The 26,579-nt window shown below is 39.8% G+C and overlaps 1 protein-coding gene across 2 annotated transcripts; it reads right to left on the reverse strand.

Annotated features, from left to right (window-relative positions):
• Positions 1-564: 564 nt before the first annotated feature.
• LOC117816384 (myosin-9-like) lies at positions 565-26,202 on the reverse strand. 2 transcript variants are annotated; one of them, XM_034688611.1, is made up of 43 exons: positions 25,956-26,202; positions 20,143-20,333; positions 19,895-20,035; positions 19,616-19,772; positions 19,440-19,467; positions 18,978-19,071; positions 17,921-17,941; positions 16,710-16,802; positions 16,304-16,367; positions 15,718-15,816; positions 15,247-15,390; positions 14,993-15,088; positions 14,763-14,839; positions 13,806-14,000; positions 12,857-13,030; positions 12,481-12,654; positions 11,806-11,920; positions 11,347-11,534; positions 11,129-11,250; positions 10,436-10,505; positions 10,154-10,314; positions 9,924-10,032; positions 9,464-9,595; positions 9,060-9,266; positions 8,836-8,973; positions 8,617-8,740; positions 7,883-8,054; positions 7,436-7,648; positions 7,154-7,298; positions 6,851-7,057; positions 6,617-6,721; positions 6,087-6,239; positions 5,575-5,823; positions 4,862-5,074; positions 4,506-4,718; positions 4,240-4,401; positions 3,881-4,009; positions 3,370-3,458; positions 2,996-3,119; positions 2,625-2,833; positions 2,252-2,360; positions 1,950-2,122; positions 565-1,564 (listed from the first exon to the last, which is right to left on the reverse strand). In XM_034688611.1, exons 2-43 carry the CDS (start codon positions 20,326-20,328, stop codon positions 1,450-1,452), a joined length of 5,889 nt encoding a protein of 1,962 aa, XP_034544502.1. In that variant the 5' UTR covers positions 20,329-20,333; positions 25,956-26,202; the 3' UTR covers positions 565-1,449. The 2 variants fall into 2 exon arrangements, with proteins under 2 accessions (XP_034544502.1, XP_034544503.1); XM_034688612.1 differs by lacking the exon at positions 17,921-17,941.
• Between the last annotated feature and the right edge of the window lie 377 nt (positions 26,203-26,579).

The following is a 26,579-nucleotide window of genomic DNA, read 5'->3' on the forward strand; positions in this document are numbered from 1 at the left end:
AACTTTTCTTTTTATAACTCGATTAAGTTAGTTTTGGGGGTTATATTTTTTGCTAGTCATTTATGTAGTATATATATATTTTTTGTATATTTAGTATTTATTTTGTTTCTTTTTGTGTTTGGTAATTAGGAACTGTGAGCACCTGAGGTTATTTAGGTAGGTAGGGGGCAGAAGGCCAGCATGCACCTGGGTGGGCCTATGGTTTTTTACCAGCGCAAGATAGGCAGCAGGAGCCGTGATTTTCTTTGTTCCTTTTGTTTGCTTGCTTGCCATCAAAATAAACCATTGGAAACTGCTGAACTTTTGCATAGACATTGGACTTCATTTGTCTGTGTACATCACATCCCCATGGTGCATCAGTGACCCTTTGAATAAGTTAAGTTAAAGTTTGAGTTTTATATTTTGATTTTTCTTTGAGTTTTTTTTATGACAAATGGCCACTACATCATGTGTTGCAGGGAATTGACTGACATGAGTAATGTTTTAAGAGATATATGAAAGCATTTAAACGCGTTCCTTACTCTTTAAAAAATCCAAACAAACAAATGAGGCGAAGAAGTCTTATCAGTTTTTATAGTTTTTCAATTTATTGCATTAAGGCATTTGTTAAAATAGAGGATCGTATTGAAATGGCAACAATATGGCATGTGATATAATTGGTAATACAGTGTTAGGGTATAATATTCAATATAAACTATAGAATAGAAACCATATATGCTGTGCAAAGCATGGCATAAAGCATAAACTAGGATATTATGACCCACCACCATGAACAATCAATACAGTGTGACTAAGAATAAAAACGAAACCGTGAGGATTAATACATCAACAAAGAAACCGAAAGTGATGGTACAATATTTGTGTCAACTTTTTCACCAACATTGCTGTGTTTCAACCCATCAATTTAATTCTTTTTTGTGTGTTGGCATTGTGCAAAACTGGTTGAGGTAATAGGATGAAAGCATGTCAAAGTTAAGAGCATACAGTACAAATACACAGATTTATCTAGACACAAGCAAACATGAGCTGCATCAAAAATTCAAAAGACCCATATCTGTGTGCAAAACAAGCATAAAATGTCCAGTGTATCCCCCAAAATGGTTCAGCAACAGCACATAAACCTGAAGTACTGATAAAACAGCTGATTACAAGAGCAATACTTTATATTATATACCCATTAAGTAGAAAAATAGAGCAAAAAAAGTTTGTGTAAAACATTTTTAGAAAAACTCCCCTCAAATTGACTGAGATGAAATGCTCATTTGACCAAATATAAATGTATTAATTTGAAAGAAAAACAGTAAGGCTATGAAATAATTGTCGAAGGGAATATAAGGCTAAATCCTCTTAGAGAAAAAGTCTTATTTGATGGCTTGCTTGGCTAATGATTATCTATATCTGCATGGCGACAGAGGTCGTTGAAACATCTGCTGCCTGGCTCTCCTCTGTTCACTCAGCTGCAGGCTCAGGTGCTTCAGGCTGCACATCCACTTCCTCATCGCTGTCCAGACCCGTGCGATTCATGGTGCGTCGAATGTTGGTAAATGAAGGTAAATCTCCACGTCTTCAAAACAAATAAATGATTGACAATTAAGTAATGCACAATTGTATAAGAAAAAGGAGTCATATGGTCTTGTCAAAAATATTATTGACCCTAATGGAGTTTATCTTCTAAATCAGAGCCATTTTAAAAGACAAAAAAATCCTTAAAGTTGGAGGACTCCCATCGATCAGACCTTTTAGGCTTAGCTAATGAATAATTATGGACCAACATTCAATAACTCTAGCTGTACCGTCCTCTTATTTTTAAACCTGTAGTCTTCAAATCTAACTTTTGCTGACTGCAGCGTTGTTTTTTTGCTTCCTTTGTGTCCACAAAAAACCTATTTATATTTCACATATGCAACACCCGGAAGACCTTTGGATATGTAAATTCAGGAGGTCTCTACCTGAGCTTGCTCTTCAGAGAGCTGACTTCCCGGTTCATGGAGTCTGCTGACTCCGCAGCATCATCCAGCTCCCTCTGCAGCTTCCTGCGGTAGGCGTTGGCTCGTGTCACTTCCTCCTCAGCCTCCTCCAGCTGACGCTTCAGCTGACGCATTCGGCTGTTTGTCTTCTCCACCTGAAGGGAGAGAGTAGTTTTAATGAGACAGTAACAGTGACACAAATTATACAGGATGATCAGCAAAAATACAAGTTAGGACCCAACAACACCACAGGTCTCTAAAAGTTGTCTTTTGATTAAGCTGACCTGGTCTTTGTATTGCTCTGTGTTGCGTCTCTCATCTTCAACCTGCAGCAGCACCTCTTTCAACTTCTTCTCTGTTCGCCTGGCGAGCCTGGAGGCCTGTTGGCGCTCCCTGAAAAAGGTGGGATAAAAAAGGAATAATTTAAGTCTCATCACTCAGAGTGCAAACAAAAGTTGCCTCAGTATGGACCGTATTTTAAAGGACTCTGGATGTGTTGATTGAATCACTTTGTCTTTTCTACTGACACAGAAACACGTGGATTAACTATTACTAACTACACCATTAGGATCAAAGGATCTGTACAGCTTTCTTTTCATTGATGCAATCCAAATCTCTCTTGACCACAGCAGTTATCAAAGTGTCTGCTGCACTCACTTTGACTCAATGTCGAGCTGTTCTTCCAGTTGGCCAATCTTGGCCTCCAATGCAGTTATGGAGGATTTATACTTGGACTTGATGGTTCCCTCCAGCTCCTGCAGCTTCAGTTTCAGTTCCTTGTTCTGGCGATCCAGCTGGGAACGAGCCCCCTCCACCCGCTGAGAGTTGCTGCGCTCTGAAGCCAGCTCTGTGGTCAATTGCTCGGTCTGATGTTAATAACATTAAGTGAGGATTTCAGTCATACAAGCTTTTAAAGAAATTTGCTTCATTTTTGGTGTTTACTGAGGTGCAGTTTCCCCCATCACCAAACAACCAAACATTTGAGGAAATGTCCAGCTGCTAGGAACAAAATATTTTAATCTGCTCACCTGCAGAGTTGTTCTCTTCAGACGATCATTGGTCATCTCATTGTTGACTTGCTCTTCCTCCAGCTCCTCTTCCAGCTGGTTGATGCGAGCCTCCAGCCTCCTCTTCTCATCTGTCATCTGAGAACTAGAAACAACAAGTGAGGAAGAGTAAACAAGGTAAGAGTACAAGTAATGTCACTTTTTTGGTCAAAGCAAACCTGAAAGTTTTTCTCATTTTCTACAAAGTTTGATGGTATGAGGGTATTCTTAGATTTTATTTACCAAATTGTAACAGTGGCTTTGGAATTAAGTGGAATAGTTTTGTGTTTTTGACATGTATTTGATTATAAACTAAAACACAATCTGAAAAGTAACCAATATTGTTTGTGTCCTACATCTTGATGTTGCTGCTGTTCATCTCTTCCTGGATCTCGTCTCTCTCCACCTGGATTTGTCTCTTGAGTCTCTCTGCAGTGGCCAGATCCTGGAAGAAGAGGAAGAAGACACAAGTATACTGTTACTGCTGCCAATTTTCATTTTGAGAAGCACAAAAATATGAGAAGAAAAATGTTTTAGTGAAGGTTTATATTACTGTGGCTGAGCTAGATGGCCATTTGAGTCAACCAATCAAAAATGGGCAAGTTATTATTTCTCCTTTCACAGACAGTCTTGTATAAAGCTCTCCTGTGTTATTTTTTATGATCAGCTTTTCCTCTTTAATAAATTGAAATGAAAATACCTTCTATTTAATGTATTACAGGAATGGTCAGATCAATTGGATTGATAGTTTTATTTTTACACTGGTACACTAGCCTGTAATCATACATGTAAAAATATCTTAAATATCTATTCAGGTCTACAACACTTAAAATAGTGCAAACTTTATGATCTTCATTAGAGTCACACCTCCTGGAAGTGCAAGGCGTCTGCCTCCATGGCCTTAAGCTTCCGCTCAGTCTCCTTATGTCCGTTGACGGCTTCATCTCTAGACAGACGCAGATCGTCCAGCTCTCTCATCTGCTCTTTCATCAGGGCCTGCAGGCACAAGAGTAGCAGTTAGATACAAAGCAATCATCGCATACAGTACGCAACCACAGTGACCACTTTTGTTGTCATTTAAATCATACTGAACAAGAATAACTCCTCCCTTCTGAAGACAATGACAGTAGTTAGTCCAGGTGTTGTAGTGGCTTTGGGTAAATAAGACTTGTTATGAGAGCATACCAGATCTCACACTGACGGTACTTTGGTGTGTGACTGTTTACCTGGAGTTTTTTCAGCTGTTTGAGGGCCTCATCGCGGCCCTTGTTGGCAGCATCGATCTGCTGTTCAAGCTCTCCCAGGTCCAGCTCCAGTTTTTTCCTGGCTGATAGGGCCTGAGAACGCTGCCTGCGTTCATCCTCCAGCTCCAACTCCATCTCACGCACCTAAAGCAGAGTCAAAGGATGTTCAGTCAGTCAGTCAGTCAGTCAGTCATACCGTAATCCTGCACCTACTAGCAAGTAATGGTATGCATGTTTCTCTTTGCTACCTGTTTAACCAGCTGTTTCCTCCTCTCCTCTCCCTGTTCATCTCTGGCCTGCAGGTCTCGGTCAAACTGGGCCTTCATGGCCTGCATGTTGACCTCCAGACGAAGTTTGGCGTCCTCTGTGGCCTGCAGCTCATCCTCCAGCTCCTCCAGCTGAACTCTCATCTCCTCCAGCTGCTGATCCATCGCACGCTTTGACCTCTCAAGCTCATGAACCTGTGGCAGGGAAGTTTCGTTAGTAAAGCTTCTTTAATTTTAGAGTCAGTTCAGAGCAGAGATGCAACCTTGATTTCATTCATAAATCATAGCGAGACTTTTTCCATCTTTGAGAAACATTGATCTGTTCAGTGATCTCTTACACTCTTGCCAACATCATCCTTGGAGGAGACCAGGTCTTCCATCTCAGCTTTCAGCACCTTATTGGTTCGATCCAACTCATCTTTGATGTCAGTCATGGTTTCCAGCTCGCGGGCCAGTGTCAGTGCACGAGTCTCCTTCTCCCTGGCCTCAGCCTCGGCCTTGTCGCGCTCTTCTGCATACTGAGAGGAGATAGTTTTCTCCTCGGCCAGCATCTAACAAGGGGAGATCAGAGAGAGAAGTCTGATGTCTGTTTCATAAACACAATGCCACATTAACTTAAACTAAGTGTTGCTGATTGGAGGAGACTCCATACGGTAAAATGAACAGTGTGTACAAGTTGGTTTGAAATTCATCTTGAGATTAAAGTCAGAAAACCTGTTTCGGCAGAGAGGATTTATTACATCATTTACATGATGAGACTCAGTGACTTATTACCCGTTTCTCAACCTTGTGTCCTTTCATATGCTATTGTCTTGCTCTGTATCTAAAATGTGGCAAATTTTTTTTACAAAACAACTCATTTAAGTTAGCTTTTGATGAAAGACTCATTTGATCACTGTCTCTGCTATCTTGTACAGATCTCTGTTCCACAATAAGTTAAAATGTAACCTGGTTGATTGCCAAACTCATGACACTCAAGAATAAAAATGAGCAGCTTCTCTTATTTGTAGTTTTTTTTTACTCTGTAAAAAATATCCAGTTGACATGATACCTGGTCAAACTTCTTCTGCTTCCTCTCCAGGTTGGAGACAGCCTGCCTCAAATGGTCTTGGTCCACTATCAGGTCATCCAGCTCCTGCTGTAAGCGGGTTTTCGTCTTGTCCAGCTTGTCGTAAGCAGATGTCTTCTCCTCCAGCTGCAGCGTGATGCTGTCCAGCTCACGCTGGACTTTCTTGCGGCCCTCCTCTGAACCCTCCAGAGATAAAGCCTCCTGGTCCAGCTTCTTTTTCATATCCGTCAGCTGCAGACATGAAAGGAAGATGGTGACGAGAGGAAAGAGAATGGAAGTCAGTGGAACATGTGGACTCCCAATGAATCAAGGGTGAGCAGGGAGGAAATCGTTCCTCTCTTGACTGGACAGAAGAAGTTGACCCTAAAAACTGCAAACACAAACTTAATGTAACTAAACTCAAATCTTAACTTGATTATTTAGCATAATTTCCCCATCAGCTGTTGAATGTAGTGTGAAACAAATAAAGCTCTTATAATACACAGTCTACTGACCTGGGCCTGCAGAGTGGCAACCTGCTTCTCCACATTCCTCTTGCTTTCCTCCTCGTCCTCCAGCATCTCTCGCAGGCTGTTCTGCTCGTCCTCCATCTGCCTCAGGCGGCTGGAGAGGGTCAACTTCTGACGATTCTCCTCATCGAGCAACTCCTGGAGTTAAAAGAGGGAAAAAAACTACTTGAGAAAAATAGCAGAAGAGTAGAGGGATTTAAAGATAGCTGGTTATATTCCATGTACTGTTTTGGTTTGTTTTTGTTGACATTCTGGTAATTTGACAAGAAAAGTGAATGCCAAATTAGCTATTGACAGTTCTTGTTGGCAACGTCATCATCAATGAAGTCATGATATAGATTCTGAGTTGTTTGTACACTTTTACATCTTAATTCATTCAAAATGTGTGTCCTAGACTAAATCAATTTAGCAAGAGATAAGGGGTGTCATTTTTTTCTGTTTTGAGGTTTGAAGACAAACAGGAGGACATTAGAAATCAATAAAAACAAGTGCAATAATGGTAGAAACAAACATACCTGTGTGTCCTGCAGCTGAGATGCTGTAGAGGAAAGGTCTTGGCTGGATTTGATGTTTTTCCCTTCTGCTTCACTCAGAAGACAGTTACTATTCTCCAGCTCAGCCTGGAAACCAGATATACAGAAAATTAATACTACACATGATTTAATTGGCCACTTTCTTCATCCTAATCACATAAACACCATCCTTTTATTACCCACAACTTGTGGCAGACCGCATTGTCAGTACTGTACCTGCAACTTGGCCAGCTTGTCAGTGGCCTCCTGCGTCTGCCGTTCACTCTCTCCTAATTTCACCTGAAGTTCTTGAACCTGGCTTTCAGCCTTCTTACGACGTTGCTCAGAGTCTACTTTTCCTTGAGTGAGAGTCTTCAACTCGATCTGCTGCTCATTCCACTCACTCTCCAAGGCCTGCTTGGCTTTCTCCATTGATGCCTTGCTCTGCAGGGGACAGTCACATTACAGTGTTACAGGTGCCATTTAGGTGTGTGTCCAGTTTCAGCATCTCTCTCTCTTCATACCACAACATTTAATTACCCTTTTAGCCTGTTCCAGCTGTTCATTCAGCTCCTCAAAGGCCTGATTATGTTTTTGTCTCATGTCGGCCATCTGCTGCTCGTGGATCTTGGCCTCTTCCTCCAGAGTCGACTTCAGGTGGGTAACCTCTGTCTCTCGCTTGGACCTGGGGCGACAAAGTAAACACAGACAGGGATGTTGGAAGAACTGTCCATCTTACAATATTTAAAAAATAGTGGATGGTTTGTCATGAAATTTGTCAGAGATCTTTGGCAGTTACAGTTACATGAGCTTCACTGTTACCTGAGCTCCTGCTGAGCTGCAGTTGAGTCCAAAGTGTCCTCCAGCTCAGTCTTCAGTGCCTCCAGCTCCTCTCCCAGGTCCCGGCGCTGTCTCTCAGCCTTTGTGCGCACCTGCCTCTCCATCTCAAGATCCTCCTGCAGCTCGCAGATCTGAGCCTCAAGCTCCCTTATCCTCTTTTGGGCCGAATTCTTGGCTGCAGCCTCTTCCTCAATTCTGGAGGTTAGATGAAGAAGAGGGATGAAACAGACATACATACTTCTTTGTGTGTATGTTGTTAGAACAAATAGCAGTGGGTCTGATTATCTGGCATGTTGTCATTGACTTAAGAGAAAACTGTGCTTAAAGAAAATTGAGAGAAGAGTGCTTGTAAAGCTTCAAGTGAATAAAAGAGGAAAATTGATCCCCCGTGGCATAATTAATAACTTATGGATTTAAATTTCAGTAAACCTGGCCAGTGCAGCGTGGAGTTCTTCCTCTTTTTTGGCCAGCTGAGCTCGGAGTTCAGCAATCTGGGCCTGCAGGTCTGCGATCTGGTCATTAAGATCAGTCGAGTCTCCCTCAAGTTTACGGCGGTTCTTCTCCAACTCCTGACGCTGTTTCTCCTCTTTTCTCAGACGGTCTGCAAGTGAAGAGACCAGAAACCAGAGTTTATTTACCTATTTATCATGTCATCATTTGCAGAGGTAACAAAATATTCATGTGCATAAACTGCAGCAACTTGAGCGGTGTTGTGAATCTGATTAGCAGGACAGCTTGTGATTTGTGTTTTCATTTTCAGCTCAGATTTATTTATAAACCTTCATATTACACTGAGCTCTGAACTCAAGCATTGCTGTAGCTGTCAGAAATGAACATGCAGCTCCCTTAAAAAAATTTTTTTTTGAAAAGGCTGTCTATTAATGTTGGATATAGCCTTTTGAAATACATATTCAGCAGGGTGTTAGATTGATAAATCGTACAACTTAAGTTTACATATAAACATATGTGATGAGATCTGAGGATAGTTTGGCAGATTTGGCAGATTTGAGAGTGATAAACAAAGCATGCAAGTAGGTATCTTATGTTAAACCTGTTAAAAAAATGTAAAGCATGTGTTATAAAATTGTTCACACAAACAGAAGCAAAAGAAAACGGCAAACAATTAAAAGAAAGAAAAAGAAAACACAACAACAGATACTTGCCCTCCAAATCTGTGATCATTGCTTCATGTTTATTCTTAAGTTTCTGCAGACTTTTGGACTTCTCCTCCTCCTCAGTCAGATTGGTGGTGAACTCTGAGATCCTCTCCTCCAGCTGCTTTTTCTCCTGCAGTTAAAAAATATACTTATTGTTATTGCAAATGTGAAATGTTTTAATGTTGCATATTTTTTATTAGGCTGAATGAACACATTGTAGCTGACCTTGTTAAGTTTGCTGTTATGGTCGTCCAGCACCATCACGTCCTCCTCCAGCTTCTTCAGCTTGGCATCCGTGGTTACCTTTTCCATCTGAAGTTTCTGTCGAGCTCCTTCCTCCTCGTCCAGCTGCTGCTCCAGATCCTGCATGAACAACAGAAACAATTTGGAATGTTAATGCATGTTTTTTCCTTCACACATCATGCATTAAGTTTCAGGATTTTACTGACCGTGATGTTCTGCTGCATCTTTTTCCTCTCTGCATGCATCTGAGTGGCTCTCTCGTCCTCTTCCTCCAGACGAGACTCCAGATCATGGAGGATCTCCTCCAGCTCCTGTTTCCTGGTGGCTAGACGGGATCTCATCTCCTCGGCCTCTGCACACAGCTCAGTCTCAGCCTGAAGCTGTTCTTGAAGAGCCAACTTCTCTGCATTCAGCTAACAAAGGGAAGTCATAGAGATACTGTTTAATTACATCTCAGGTCATTATAGGGGAAAAGACTTGCCATAGTGATTTATTTTTCTGAGACTAAACCACAAAGACATGCTTTCATAACATTGAAGAAAACCTTACATAGATCAATAAATAAATACATCATATTTGTGTTAGGCTTATAGGTTGTGGGGACTCCTACCTGTTGCTGTTTGGTCTCAAGCTCTTGAATCTGCTCCTCAGCCCGAGACTGTTTCTCCATCACCTTTACCAGCTCCTCGTCTTTGGCCAGCATCTCCTCCTCCTGCCGAGTCACCTGCAGCAGAGGCTTCACCTAAAAGAGAAAATTTAAGTGAATCTGTTATTAGATATCAAACTGTTATAAACACAGTGATATTTGGACAATTATGGGATGGATTCAAGAAAAAAAAACTGAAGAAAGACAGTAAGGGAAAACATTAAAGAGAAAAATACACTTGTTTTATGTTTTTATGAAATTACCACTTAAAGCAATGCTACAATTTAATAACAGACAATTTGTCTTTACAGATGCCCTTTTGAAATGTCAATACAGCATAGATTGATTATTTATACTCCACATTTGCAATGACATAGGAGAAGTAACTAAAAAGATAAGTTAAATGCCTTTATCATCCTCTTACCTTTGTGAAAAGTCTCCACCACTGCCAGTTCTTGAGTTTGAGGTACGCAGCACAGTTCCTTTGGATCACCTTCATGGCGGTCAGCTGCTGCTGTCTCTTGGCAAAGGCTCTACAAAAACAAATGACCAGTTTGTATTGCATGTTCACAAAAAAAAAAAACTCAGACTGAAGCATGTGGATATGCTGCTTCCTAAAATCTGTCCAGTGTTGATTGGGTGAATTGTTCATACTTGCGGGCCACGTATCCTCTGCACCAGGCCTGGAAGCTGATGATGACGTCAGTGATCTTAATGTCTCGCTCCTCCTCCAGGTGAGCCAGGACGCCGGCTCTAAAGAACACTTTACTCTGACCGATGCGGTACAGGTTTTGGTCCAGCTCCAGAGCTTTGATCTGACATAAAGAAGAAAGCCTCAGTGACAGATTCTAAAGCTTGAAATGGAGACAAAATCCCCCTCTTCTATGTTTTCTTCTGACAAACGGTTTAATTCTTAATCTGATTTCTTATTCTCACCATGAGCACACAGGCTTGCTTTCCATCCATAAAGCCCTTTGGGATGGCATTTGGAGTCAGGATTTCATACCTAAAAGATGGACAGTAGTAAATCATTCAAAAGGTTTGAATTTTTTTTTTTGTTTAACTTTTGAAAACAATGTATTGAATCAAAAGGCCTTTCACTTTCAACTCAACTCACTTTGTCTATAACAACAAAAACAAGTAAAAGTCTTGTCTGCAGTCTTCTGTAACATTTCTGTGGTTGTCAGGTTCTGATTTTACATTTGTCCTGTCTGAGATTTCAAGATTTAGACCAGGATGGGAGTCTTACAGAGTGTGAAAGATACATTGAGATACTTATTTACTATGTATTTGCATCGGGACAAGTATAAAAAGGAGCTAATGGCTGCCACACACTACAGTATGTATACTTCAAGCTAATTTCCAATGCCTGTCTCTTGGTGGGTCTTTAAAAGTCATAATAATTGAGAACAAATACACAAGAACATTACAAAACCAACTCAATGTTACACAACATCAACATTGCCCCAGTCAGGTCTGTGTTGGATAAAAATGATTGTGTTATAGTTGATTACTTAACAGGAGGCAAAAAAAAAAAAGGACAAAATAATCTCAAGTTTCCTATTTTTTTCCATAAATGTTGAAAAAGATCAGAAGTTTGCAGATACATTATCTGTTTTTTTTTTTTACCTTTGTCTGAACTCCTGGAAGACAATACGGTTGGGGAAACCCTGTCTACAGATGCGAATCCCCTCTAGGACTCCATTACACCTCAGCTGGTCCAGTACAAGGTGAGGCTCTAGTTTACCAGCCTGAAGGAGAAACACACACATGAAACACATAAACATGTTTTGAGGTTCTGCTCTACATTTAGTCATAAAAGACATGCATTAAACTCTGTTCAGTACCTTCTTCTCGTGGTTTGGGATGATGCAGCGAACAAAGTTTGGGTTGGTGTTTCTTAGTGTGGTCATGAGGTTACCCAGTTGTTCTTTGTATAGCTGACCTACAGTGCGGAACATGCCCTTGCGGGTTTTGAACGCGCCATGCATTGAGTCTGACATTGCCCCCTTATCCAGGCCGACAATACGGTCCACTGCAGAGACACAGAGTAAGGTTACAACAAGTTTGTCATGATGATTTTGAAATATGGATCATAGAGTAAATACTTCAGATCCACTATCCTGACAACAACTCTTTTGATAAAACACTAAGGCCCTACAGTCACTAATAATGTGTGATTCTTTATCCAACTGTTAATTTCACAATTTAATCTTAGCTAGCAGTTGATTGTTTAATGTATACAAAGATACTGTTAAATGCCTGTACACTCAAAGATTATGGATGAATTCTGTGACTAAACGTACTGTCTCTCCACAGGTCACCGATGAATTTGTCCCCAGACTGGTTGAGCAAGGTGGCCACACACTCATTCAGAGGATCCATGTTTTTCATCAGCCATTCATCCGCTTTGTAGTCAACCTGCACCACAGGAGAGATTTGTTTATGATGAATCATTGAAAACATTGTTACTTTGATTTTCTGAATAAAAAGGACCACAACTGGTCTTTAGCAAAGTGCAAATATTGACTATGCACAACTACTCCATAACACTGAGGAGTAAAATCATATGCTTATTACAACACCATATTTACAGAAATCGAATCAGATATATATCAGATATTGTATCCACAGATATAGCAAATTCAGTGCTACTTTGAAGTTTATGCATCCATAAAAATCACGAGACAAATCAATTTAGAGAACGTTATTTAGCAAAGTGAGTTCTGTTCTTTAAGGACTTTAATATTACAGAGGTATTATTTGCAAAATCTATCTGACCTCTCACTGACCTGTGTTGCAAGAGTATTTTTACGTTTTAATCCACTTAAGTATTCTAACTCAATCTGCCTAAACAAATGATAATTCTTTCTCCAGGACAGCAGCAATCATTGCTCATTAACGTTTGACCTCTTCAGACCAGGAGGATAATCTAGAGAATTCAAAATTTCCAAAGCAGTGATTAAGGTACAGCCAATGACCTTTCCAGCATAGTGGATAATGCAGAAATCAACGTCGTCCTTCAGTTTCTTTGGTTTCTGAAACTTGGGGTTTGATCCCTGCTCCTGAACCACCTTCTCCACAAAGCTTTTGTCTGTGGCTTTTGGGAACCAGCACTCTTCATCCAGCAGAGCCAGGATGCCTGGAGGACCAGCCTGTGATGATTAATAAAAGAAAACAAACAGGACAAACATACGTCAGTACGCAGGTCAAAAGACTCCTGATGACTTGAATCAACATTTTTAAAGGAAGAAAATACAGAAGTTTATTCTGCAGAGACCTTGTAACTGATCTTTAAAAGTAACTGGGTACTGTCAGAATTATCTTATGAGGAAAAATAACTGGGAAATGTCTTACATGCTTTTCAATGAGGTCAATGCACGGCTGCAAGTCAAGGCCGAAGTCGATGAAGCTCCACTCGATGCCCTCCCTCTGGTACTCCTCCTGCTCCAGGATGAACATGGTGTGGTTGAAGAGCTGCTGCAGCTTTTCGTTGGTGTAGTTGATGCACATTTGTTCAAATGAGTTCAGCTGTAGGGGAGAAATCAAAACCATTAATCTGTAACTCAAACAAATGTTCTTGTTACAACTCTTTTGCAAGTTTCCACTAACCTCCATCAGTTACGTTCATTTAGTTAGGCTATTTTTAGATCTCTGATATGAAGTTTTTTTTACACCTTTTTTTTTAAAATTACATCAAAGAACACAGGGGATAAAGTCGGAGCTTAGCTGTATCACCTATGAATGTTTTGAGCCATTTAATTTCCTCTTCCATATAAAAACAAACTACTCCAGTGGATTGATAGAGTTACATGAAACTAGCTGTAACATTTATCACTTGTATGCATGTGTCATTGTTTGTGTACAAAAGCAAACAAACATAAAAAGGAACCACTCATTGAAAACAGCTCCATAAAGCTAAAAGAGGTCAGAGGAAATTTTAAGATTTACCTTAGGTTTGTGAAAAGTATGAATTTAAAAAGAGAGACTTGAATTCTGTCTATTACCCAAATCAAAGTCAAGTCTTTCTAAAAGATGCTCCAAACATTTTCATAAAAATGTAATAAATTGTTGGCCGTCATCATCATGACCGTAACATCAGAACTGACTTTTACACTCCCTGGTTATAAACTCCATCCACGTTTTAATCTGATTCAACTTTTCCTCATCTCTATAGGCAGCAGTATTAGCTGGCCTCGTGCCTTGCAGACACAAGCATGTATCTTCGCCAAAAGAGTGCTCTGTCTGATAGCAGAACTAGAATTCCGATGCAAAACCATCCTCTGTCGAGCCCTAAACTGCTCACCTCAAAGATCTCAAATCCAGCAATATCAAGGATGCCAATGAAGGAGGCTCCCTGCCTCTTTGTCTTGTCCAAAGCTTTATTGATCCGCATCACCAGCCAGCGGAACATCCTCTCATAAGAGGCTTTGGCCAGTGCCTCGATCGCAAACTCCGCCTGCTCCTGGGTCTGGGCTTTCTGCACGTAGTCTCTGCCAACCTGAAAGACAGAATCACTCAAATGTCAACCTGTAATAATAAAATATGACTGCATGGACACCCACAAACTTTGATGTTTTTGGTTCTGAGGGTTCAAATTGACCACATACGCTTGGGGTCTCTGACGTTACAGACGTCAGGGGGTTTTTAGGGGTTCAAATGTTGTTATAATGTTGAAGTGATGTTTCAGGTTTAAAAGTTGAATAAATATAAGGAATCTGACAAAATGATATAATTTTGCTACTTCCTCATCAAACAGCAATTACAAAATGGGAATTCCAAATCAGGAGACCTAAAATCTATGCTTAAATTAATTTTAGATAAGATTTCCGTTGGAATTTATGCCTGAACTACAGTATCATGTGACAATGTCAGACACAATCTTTAGCTGACAAGTGGTTAATGTTAGCTATCGTGTAACAATAGAACATAAATCATTAAATCTTATCTTGAAATACAGCCCATAATCTCTTTGGAATTGTACTATTCCATCTCTTCTACCTGACTGATATCGACATTTGTACCAATTGCAACCTGTAACATTGCAGTGTTACGTTACAGCATGTTTAAGCATATTCAAACATATGCTTAAACATGCTATACATTGTTTGATGTTCCAGGCAAATGGCTGCCATGTGAATGAAGAAAATGTTCTGAAAATTCTTCAACTGACTGACAAATTAAAACATTTGCACCACAATCTGCTTTTGACACAACACTTGAAATAAAAATGTCAAGAAATTTTCACAAATTAGTTGCAGACCTTGATTCTGGGAGACAGGATGGCTCGTGTGAAGTCGGTCACATTGATGCCCAACAGGTGACACACTTTCTGGGCAGCTGAGGGGGAAACATGGGGGGTCATATTTTGAGGATTAAAAGGAGGACACTGGAGGATTTGTGAAGACTTGAGCAAGTAATGCATGACAAAGCAGCGTGTGCAGAAGGAATGATGTCAATGTTACGGTTGGAGATGCGTGTAAATGTTCGCACCAGTGTTGTCCGGCATGGAAGCCTGGTCAGAGTGACGCTCCTTCTTGAAAGACATGTTCCCCAACTGCAGCACTGCTGCCACCACCTTCAACAGACCTGATGAACAAACATAAAAGGTCAATGTAATAGTGTAAATGATTTGTGATGGTGTTAATGCCACCTGCATGTTGGGTATATGGAGATCCCTTTAACTTTGATTCAAAGAGAAAATCAATTAAACTTGTGTAAACACTCAACAATAATATGATAGTTACCAATTCTTTCTTCATCCGGGATGCTCATGATCTGAAAGGCATCCATGGTCTCAGTGAACATGTCCTTGTCCTGCTGGCCGGGAATTGTCACGTTTCCATTGGACAGGAAACGGTACTTGCTGAAATCTTCCAGACACAACTCAGCTGAACAGAAAAATAAAGGAGAGATTATTCATAAGTTTAACACTCTTATTTAGCTGAGGTCTCTGATCAGATAATTGTACAGGCCTGTTAAACTCCATGCAGTTAAATTACACAACACCAGCTGGATTATACTACAGACGCTGTCGTTGTCAGTATTGGTGGGTTAAATTAAGCTGCCCACTATTTCTTAATGCATCACTCTTAATAAATGTCACAGCCCTTAAATATTTAAGTCTAATTAGACAAACAATGGACCAAGTATTATCTTGTAACTTTCATTCTCATAGCTCTGTTGGTTGCATTATTGATGAAAAGAAAAAGCCTCACAGCGTATCTTGTCTCCTGCTCCTGAAAGCAAGTAGTAAAAGACGTGGAAGCCCCTCTCATCTTTGGCTTGTCGGATGGCCCGAGACTTCTCCAGCAGATCTGGAAATATTTCAGTCAAGGAAAAAAAAATACAGAAACAATACAGGAAAATAATAAAGCACTTTAAAAATGTACCAGTGTCACAAGGCTGAATTACCCTAAATACCCCATTTTCATTATTTCTCCACTACATGATCATTAACAGCGGAAGGTGGTCTAAAGTTAAACATTTTTAGTCAACCATGTGGCTCTCATCTATATTAACCCTGTTTAAAAGAGTTTTGACACAATTATTTCATCTCTCAGTGTCATGCTTACATGGTATATATCCATATACAAACTTGCTGAGTCAAATCATGACAAACAAACTGTCAGTAAACCCTCAGGCTGCTCATTCTTACAGCATGAAAGGCATTCTTTGGTTTCTTCCACCTTGTGCACTTTGAGGCCCTGAGGCATCCTTGCTAGTTGTTCCAGCTGTGTAACTTAGAACTAAAAAAGAAATTGTTTGGGTTTTTTTGTTTGTTTTTTTTTTTAAAAAGGATGCAAGTTTCAATGTTAGCTCCAACGATGTATCCATTGACGTCAAAGTTGATCCTGATGAATTTTCCCTACAAAAGAAAAATGAGTTAATTAAAATCAGTAGATCTACATTTATTATTCAGTAAACAACATTGTCAATCAGTCTCTCAATATGATTGACAAAATAAGTATTTGTATTGAAACCTGAGTTACAAACAGTTTCACTAATTTAAAGAAACAGATTTCTGCATGTTTTTCTCTTTGCTCTTCTTACTGGTTAAAAATCAATGAGGATTTTAATTCAAACTCAATAACACCTTAAAATAGTAATAAAACCTTTGTATTGATTGATACTGTTTACGTGAGTGATGTGTCAATTGTTGTGTTAATATTTGAAACACAGTTTCCAGTTTTCTCAAAGTCATCCTTACAAATCTTGAAGAGTTATCGTTCTTGACAGTCTTTGCGTTGCCGAAGGCCTCCAGAATGGGGTTAGCTTGCAGCAGCTGTTTCTCCAGTTCCCCCTGACAGAGGAAATGCATTTTAAGAGCAAACTACAGACTCTGAAAACATCCATCAAAACCCGTACCCTGACATTAGTCAGGCAAGCAAAACAACACTGCATATCATTTATTGACTAGGACAAACCTGAGTAGTGTGTGTGAACTTGTTCATCTTATTCAAAAGAACTCAGGCTGTGTATTTGAAAAAAAAAATACCCCAGGGTATGTTATCATTCCCAAATCAAACACACACACACGCACACGCACACGCACATGCACACGCACCAACAACAACAAACACCAAATTCTGCACATCCCAACACGCATATCCCTGCAGCACAGCAAGCCCGCTCAGACACAAACACCCTGTAAGACCTTCCTTGTCCATGCAGAAACCAAACATGAGAGCACAAGAAGCACAAGAAGCACAAGCCCCCCCCCCCCATTTATTTAGTTTAGCTAAATAAATGTAAAGAAAAGAAGAGAACTGCTTGCTGGTCCAAAGATAAAAGGTGTAAGCGAAGAAGCGATTTAAGGGGGCATTTGACAAGCTCTTTTCCTTATACTACTTAAACAACAGAAACATTCCATGTCCACTGCTGAGCTATGAAGGTACTGGTAGACAGATTTGAATGCTTTTATATTTTTATTTTATAGAGAGAGTGAAACATCTACTCATTTACTTTTTTGCTTTATATGAAGACAATAACAACCCTGATATATGTATGCTAACTATAAAGCTGAAACCAGCGGCAAGTTAGTTTAGAATAGCAGAAAGACTGGAAAGAGGAAGAGGAATGCCGGCCTGGATCTGTCTAGGGGGAGAGGTACAAACACTGCTAAAATGTTAAGTGGTTGTTTAAGGGGGTATATGGCAAACTATTTTTTATACAACTTAAACAAGCAAAGCATAGCTTGTGAAATTGTTAGCTTTAAATGTACTGGAACATGTTAGCTTGGCATTGTGACTTTCGGTCTTCATACTAAGCTAACTAGCAGTAAGCTTGTGTTGCAAAACCCTGCCTTGTCCTCCAAAAGACACACAAAGACATCACATCAACATAATTCTGGTTAGTAGAGCATTGCAGATGCAGAAATGCTTGAACACCATGCATATGGAGCTAGAGAGTTGAACTCACATGTGATAACACTGCACTGCCCTGGAGAAGTGAGAAAGGAGAGAGTTCAACACATATATATGCACTGTAACTTATAGCTTTATAAGCTGTACTGCACAAAGCATCTCTTAACATTACTATGCTGCATCATATTGCATTGTATTGCATTACAAAAACTGCTAGTGTATGATGGTGGACAAGCTTCTATTAGTCTCTTCATATATACATACCTATATGACCATATATTTTGATATTACACAGTACCACACTACACAATCATACTGTAATATACATACTGCAACATACCATACTATAACATTTTACTATAGCACATCTTATGCCCTGTTACTTTAATTGAATTATTTTACGACTGCTATTCCTGTTGCCACTTTATACTGCACCCTAAACTGCCTAACATTGCACCTCACGTTATCGTCCATTTTTACCTCATTTCACCATTTACATTCCCCGTTGGGTGGACTTGTTGCTAACAATCATCATACCACGTCACTATAGCCCATACACTGTTATTTCCTGCTTAACATTTCTACATAGGTGTCTTATTCAATTATATTTGTTTTTTCATTTTTTGCGCTTATTCTGATTGCAAACGTACCTGCTTACCATGTCTTGTGTTTCTGAAACAATAGAATTTCTCCTCTAGGTGTTAAAAATATATCTCATCATCTACTTCTTTTTTTTTTTTTCAACCACCTCTAGCACAAAAATTGTATAACTGCAGAGGAAACCTGAGGTAGCCTGAAAAGTATGAAAAAGTAATTTATCACATTTCACCGTACAAGTACACACACATTCACATCTGTGGTCTGCTCTACTTTCAGTGATTGCTGAGAGGTGAGGCAGGCACGTTCAGGCCTGAGATAGGAATGTGCAGTGGTAGCCACACAGCTTGCTCAGGAGGATCACATTAAAGAGATGGAGTAATGTGGAAATCAATAAACTATAAAGGGGCATATCTGTCCATCGTTGCACTTCAAAGTCTTTAGATGAACCTATAGGAGCGAATAAGAAACAGCAGAGAGAATAAAGGATAATATCAAAGAAAGATTTTACTGACCTGATCTTTCTTGGATTTGAAAGATGAGGCGATATGGGCGAGATACTGAATGACTTTCTTGGTGTTTTCCGTTTTTCCTGCTCCAGATTCACCACTGTTTAAAATAAGACAATACATACAAGATGTATGAATGGAAAGTTTAAGCATACTAATCACCATGGCAGGTAAAATACACTGCTCTTATAGGGCTTTAAAAGCAACACATTGAACAATCCGGACAAGAAATTTCTTTTAACATGAACTGTGGAAGAACAAGGAAAATCTAAACTTTGCTTAAATATTTTGAACATTATTGTTTAAAGACAACCTCAAATTTTCATTAGCTAGTACAAATCATTAGGCATGACCAAGAAAAAGAATCAGCACTCTAAAAATATATGCTTGAACCAAATAGGTACAGAAAAGATTGGAAACTGATATCAACTAAGTTACCGTGAAGGCAAAAAAAATATAAGCACTTACGTGCAAAGGATGGCCTGGTCCTCACGGTCTAAGAGGGAAAAAAATTCAATCAGGAAACAATAAAAGATAACAAAAAGGAAAATTAGAAATGACGTCTCTTTTGTTTGGACTGATTGTCAGACAAAGAGATTATTCAGACAGGGTTTGGACATTGTTATTTTCTAGACAAGTGGTACCCTGCATCATGCTCCTGTAGGCTGTGTCTGTGATGGCATAGATATGAGGAGGCATCTCGTGTCTCTTCTTGCCCTTGTACATGTTCACTATCTCCTCACTGTAGATGGGAAAGTACTTGTATGGGTTGACCACCACGCAGAAGAGACCAGAGTACGTCTGAGTGAGACAGCATGACATTATTGTCAAGAAACCACCTTACATGAAAGGATGTGTTAAACAAACTTAACAAAATATATGAAATGGTGCCTGTAAATAAACATGTTTCCACCCAAACTTACATAGATGAGTCCAGAGTAGTATCTCTCCTTGATGTTGTGCAGCACAGAGGCCTCATTCAGGCAGGTGAGCTCCGCCATGTCCTCTACCTTGCTGAACTTGGGTGGATTCATCTTCTGAATGTCATCCTTGTTTACCTTCACCTGAGATTTAGAGACAACACAACACATTTCATTAAAATAATCCTTGATTTATTGATCAAATGAAAGGACATCACTGTTCAGGAGACAAACAAACACTTTACTCTTACCTTCTTGCCAGTGTCGGACAGCTCCACCGTACACTCGTCTCCATGCTCCTCTTTGACGGAGCCAGACTCAAAGCCCAGCTTCTCGGATGGGATCCACACCAGCTTCTTGGTGGCCCAATCAGCCTGGACCAGGGGGTTGTTCGCCCCACTGCGGTCCCCGTACAGGAACTTGTCTGCGTCCGTCATTGTAGCTTCAAGACAGAGCAAGAGAGCATTTCAATCAAACATGAAGCCAATGACAGACGCTAGACAACAAAAGTCAACTGAGGTGTAAGCATGTGTCCAGAGGAAGATTTTAAAGACGTGGCATCACTGTGATGATCTTGCGAGAAATAAGCTCTTATATAAACATAATAGGGAAAGTGTATAAATATAAAATTATAAATACTGCACATCTACTAGAATCTCAATTTTTTTGTATTATCTATGTGGCAGGATATCAAAGACATCAAAAAAAGAACAATGCTTTTATGTTTAAAAAAAATTTAAATTAGTCACCTGGATACAAAATAATAAATATTATATACATAAGAATAAGCCCCACCTATTTCTCATTTAGATTTCCTTTATTATTTTGTCTTGTATGATGCTTTACAGACTTCAAGTCAACAAATAAATGTATTCTTTGCATAATTAAAAAAAAAAGTCTATCCTCTAATGACAAAAAACTGCTGGTAGTTCTCAAAAAGCAAACTAAATTGACCAACAGTGATCGGTAAAAATCTTTGTGAAAACATCTTTGATGCTGGTTTATTTACAAAAGGAAACCAATGACTAATATTAATTCATTAAAATTAAAAAGGTGTCAAAGGGCACGGGCCTAGCCTAATGATTAGGTTTTAAGCCCGTATAGCGGTTGGCACGGGTTTGATTCCAGCCTGCGTCCCCTTTCCCACATGTGATTCCCCCACTCTCTCACCCAGTTTCCTGCACTATCCACTGTCCTCTCCTTAAACAAAAGGTGTAAAAGCCCCAAAAACATAACTTAAAAAAATCAAGATTCTGACTGAAAGTTTTAAAGTTTGATGAATGTCATCTATCTTCCCTCTTTTCTTTTCTTTTCATTTCTTGTCACTTTCTGCTCTTAGATATACAATATGTCTTAACATCAAAGTATTTTCATTCTTCAGCTCATTCAGATGCCTTATTAGCCCTTTTAGCCTAGCCTATTGTTAAAGAAAAGTTTTCCCTTCTTTGGTTCTTTACAGTTCTTGTTTTTTTGATGAGCTGCACGAGAGAGGAAACCATCTCCACCCACAGAAAATTATAACCTTCTATGTTATATACAACATTTTACAATGAAGAGGAACATACTGTTAGCATGCAACATAAACTGTCACTTAACATGAGTGACAATCAGTCTGTGTTCAGTTTGAGTTTTGCTTTGATGTATGATCAATGTTTTCATATGAATGTTTACCTGTGTGTGTGTGTGTGTGTGTGTGTGTGTGTGTGTGTGTGTGTGTGTGTGTGTGTGTGTGTGTGTGTGTGTGTGTGTGTGTGTGTGTGTGCTGACATGAACTCAGAGTCTACCTAACACTCTTCGTAGTGATGAGATGTTCTGCAGCGTCAGGAGGTAACATGAGGTGCCGCACAAGTTCGGACACATTAGCACCTCAGCAGCTGTTGTTTCATGTTGGTGTACTGTATTATGACAGCATGAATCCTCCTCCGGTATGACCTTTAAATATAACTGCATCTAAAATGTTTGCTACTTTCATATTCAGAGGAAAGATCCCATCTCGTGAAACCAGTTTAAAGTTAATCTTTGATTGTGTATTCATGACCTGAGGCTCAACACAGTCAGCCAAACAATTAGTCACTGTAGATCGACTCCTAACTCAACCTGTCCGATCTTTATTCCTGCTGACACACATTCCTTTCTCCACAAATTCCTGACTTCCTCACCCACTACTCATTATCCACAACCGTTCTTTCTGTACATCTGCAATTTCCGCTAAAGGTAATGAATGTGGAAGTGAAACACCTGACTGGGCTTCAGGACAGTGAGAGTGGCTCTGTGCACTGAGGCCTGTGGTGGGGGAGTTCTGTAAAGTTGAGGATGAAGATGCTCTGCACTCAGAGAGGCAGGAAAGAATGTCATGAACAAGCCCAGACAGAGAGAGAAATGTCATTATTCCCCAGCCGCGCCCTGGAGAAAGATTCCCTGCCTCCACAGAAAAGGTGAAAATACCCTCAAGAAGATCAAATCTGTAAGCTTATCACCTTGATTCTGCTTTCGCCAGCTACATGATGAACCTTTTTAAAGTTAACAAGATAATTTACTTTGAGATGAAGTATCTTAGTCTTAAGAATATCCTTAAAGTCATCATGTTTTGTCCAAAACAGAAATAAGGAGTTGTTAGATATCATATGAAAGAAATAATTTCATGAAATGAGGCTGTGGTGGTGATTAGTCTTTTTTTACTTTAATCATCTAGAACAAGCAACGTACTTCTGCAAGCTCAAATCAAGGATTTCGCAATTTACATTTGTTTATCTGTTTGTCTGTTTAACAATCAAATGTCGCCAAAAAAAAAATATATATATATATAAAAACATTTTAAAATGACTATTCCAACAGTAAAAATACCATCTTAGTCTAGTTCAATACATGTAACTACAATCATAGAGAAGACTTCTGATTGAAAGTTGATCAGATGATGATCATCTATGCCCTATGTGGAAGTGTTATAAACTACAATTAATTGAGAATCCGCTTGAGGCTGGCTGCAGAAACACCAGAAACCACATACACACCAATTAAAAAAAGACGACCTTTGCAGCATTAATAAACATGTTTACAGCCTGGTACAAAAAACATCTTGGCTCTACATGGCTAATTTCTCTATCGGCACACACTGTACGTATTAAGATTACGAGTTTTTGCCCAAATAAAGACATGACTGACTGGACTCCCGGACGGGAACACATAGCTGTTGGCTAGGAGGCTCAAACTCCGGCCCCTTTACGTCACACTATGCCTGGTTGAGTTCCGCATTTCCAATATGGCTACCGCCGTTGATTAGCGTCAAAAGAGCGCTCAGGAACAGATGGGTGACGTCACGGATAGTCCATTATTTATACAGTCTATGGGTAAGCCACAGAAGGTCGTTGCTAAAAATGCTGGAGGTTAGCAGAGTGCTACATCAATGAATATTCATGGGGAGTTGACTGGATTGGAAAAGGTGCACAGGTAGCATGAAGTACTGCAGCCTTGAGAGGGATGTCAGAAACAGTCAATTCAAGTACTTTTGAGAGCTTCACAATGAGTGGACTGAGGCTGGTGTCAGTGCATCAAGAAGCACCAGATGGTCTGTGGTGATTTGGAACACCATGTCATCTAGATTTTAGAGCACTTCAGGCTTTTATCTGCTGACAAGCTTTTTGAAGATGCTGATTCCCTTTTCTGGCAGGACTTCACAGCACCAAAATACACAACCAAATGGTTTGCTGACCACGATATTACTGTGCTTGATTGGCCGGCCAACTCACCTGACCTGAACCCCATAGATAATGTGAGATATTAAACACAGATGAGCTGAAGGCTGCTGTCAAAGCAACCTGCGCTTCAATAACACATCAGTAGTGCCACACCCTATTGATGCAGTACTATGTGCTTAAAGAGCCTAAACCACATACTGAGTGTATAAATCAACCTATTTTTCAGGAGATGGACATCTTTGATTTTTAATCCTTTCCTGATTAATCTTGTTCTAATAATTTGAGTTTCCAGTTTATCTATTTAAATTAAATAACAAAAAAAGATTTTTTTTTCAATCATATCAAGAGTGCGGCCCACAGGCTAAAATACTGAAGAGGTAACCTGGAGGAGATTGTTTTTTCTTCTAAATCAAAAGGCACTTACATTTATGTATGTATATATATAAAGATCATTCGCCCCTGTGATGATTGGTTTGTCTGGAGACGTACAGCCAGTGTGTTTGTGTGCGAGTGTGTGTGTGTGTGTGTTTACAGAGCGAGGGATAAAGGGATCAGTGCACAAGGTGTCATCTGTGTCCCTCTTAAGTTCATTATGTGCTCAGACTCTTGAAGATAAGTGGGGGAGGAAGAGGAACACAGCAACAACTCCTCAGGTTTTATCATGCTGCACTGAAATGCAGAATTGGAGCTCTCCCAAAGCCAGATAAGTTTAAGGTATTGCATATTTAAAATTAACACTAGGCATGGACAAATTGGTAATCGTCCAACAAGATATGTAAAAAAAGAAATAACATGACAAACTTGTGACATTCACAATGTTTGCAGCCTCAGTGGTGATGCCATCCATGGGCTAACTTCCTCAGGAAGTTGCACAAACTCAAAGGCCGCTTATGTTGACACTTTGTGGTATAAAATGACAAAAAGACACGACTGCATACATCTTCACGCCCTCTTTTCACTTGCCTCAAAAGCAAAAAACACATTAAAAACATTCTAAAGGAATGAGTCAACTATCATCTGACTAATGTGCTTTCCCAAAACCAATTTCACCAGCAAGTTGAACTCATCTTGATGCAGAATTATTCAGATGTTGCACCTTGATAACCTTACCAGCTTTAGATTTACTGCAGATAGGCGCCTATTGTCTGCATGGGCCTGCTCAATCTGTCTTCTCCTGCATGTTTTCAGCTGTATCTCCTGCTCTTGGCTGCCTGTCAATCCCACCCTTTATCCAGGCTTCCATGGCTCTTATCTGACACACACACACACATACACACTGCTAGCCCGGTCACCTACGGCCTGTCTCCTCATTTGAGCCTGGCAAGTTGAACAATGTGGACACACTTACAAGTTTGGTCCTAGTGTTTTCAGGTGAAATAGCAGATCTGTATGTCTGCTGAAGATGTTACACATGCAGGGAAAATAGGAGGAAACCCTTAATTTAATATGTCAAAGCTTTGTTTTTCACATTTCAACCCAAATGACCCTTCAGAGCTCCAGATGTTTCACCCCTCCTTAATTTCTGGGTTTAGCTCAAAAGAGGAAAACTAGATTTCAGTCTTCAAGTCATATGTAAATAGCTTAACGGTCTGTCTAAGACTGTTTCTGGGGGTGATGTCAGACATGACGCAGGGCCAGTTCCTCTTTTGTGACTGCTGCAGGAATATTCTGTATCCTGAGGGTAGAAACACACAGCAGCAGGGTGTGTTCAGAAAAGTTGATCATATCATGCAAGCCATCTGACAGACAAAAACAGATACCTTACAGAAAGGATCAAAACCAAGTGGAGAAGACAAATACACGCTTAAGGCCATACAGTGAATACCTAAGATGTAAACATGAACTTTCACACCTTAAGAAGTGCATGTTTTCCCTCTTGTGCTTTCAACATCCACTCCCAAGTGAAATCATATGTTGATACTTTAATGAAACATGCATCCCATCCTTTAATTTGAGATGAATTCATCAAGCTGTTATTGAACTGTTTGGTGTAACAGGTTTCACTGGAGGTTTGTCGTCTTGCTAGCATGATAAAGAGAAGTGAGAAAGGTTTTGGTCATGCTACTACCACGGCACTGACTCACAAGATACTAATTTGAGGGTTAAATAAACTGTTCATAAAACAACAAGACATTTATTAAACTACAAGGACAAGTGAGCATGCGCGGATTTAAAGAGCTCCTTTATGTCCACCTGATGAGAACACCTGGCCAGGCGCGCTTTCATCTTTAGCAAACTAATCTCGCTTTATTTTAACACAAACTGTTCGTTTTCTCTAAAAGTGTACCACCTCAAAATAACCCTCACCTGTTGATCCGAAAGCCAACAAACTTCTCTCCCTTCTTCCAAAAATAGAGAATAAAACTCACCTGTTTTTCAGCTGCAGGCACAGTAGGTGAGCTCGATCCGTATTTTTTGTCCGTGCCCTTCACTAAGTGGCTTTTTTCAAGCTGAACAAGAGGTTGCAGAGGTTAAAAACACAGTGTGCTGTCTGTCTGTCTGTCTGTCTGTCTGTCTGTGGTGTTGCAGCAGCGTCCCTCCGCACCTTCATGGGGTCCAGGCGTGGCTGAAGAGGATGGACGCTCGGCACCTTTAATCCGTCCTGTTTTATTTTTCGCAGGTAAGTTTGACGCCCCGCCTCTCAGCCCGCAGAGCATGCTGCGTTCAAGAACTCCACGTACAAACCTGGAGACATGAGGATTTCTCAAAAGGAAAGTAGAGCCTTAAAAAGGAGATTATGTTTTTTATATAAAAGTTGTCCAAATTATTCAACTTTATATATGTTATTACCTTGTTAAGTAAAACTTGTGGGGTATACTTAAAGCAAAATGTTTTTAAATAAATTCTACAGCACTGATCATGCTTACTATAACAACAAATGATAACAGAAGTCAATGACAGCAAACTTCAGATACTCAACATAAACAATGGGCTGTCATTCTTCATTCACTGGGTAGAATAAGCAGAGAGTGTTACTGAAAACGCATAACCCG

Source organism: Notolabrus celidotus, chromosome 7 (genome assembly GCF_009762535.1).
Source record: "Notolabrus celidotus isolate fNotCel1 chromosome 7, fNotCel1.pri, whole genome shotgun sequence".
NCBI classification, from domain to species: domain Eukaryota; kingdom Metazoa; phylum Chordata; class Actinopteri; order Labriformes; family Labridae; genus Notolabrus; species Notolabrus celidotus.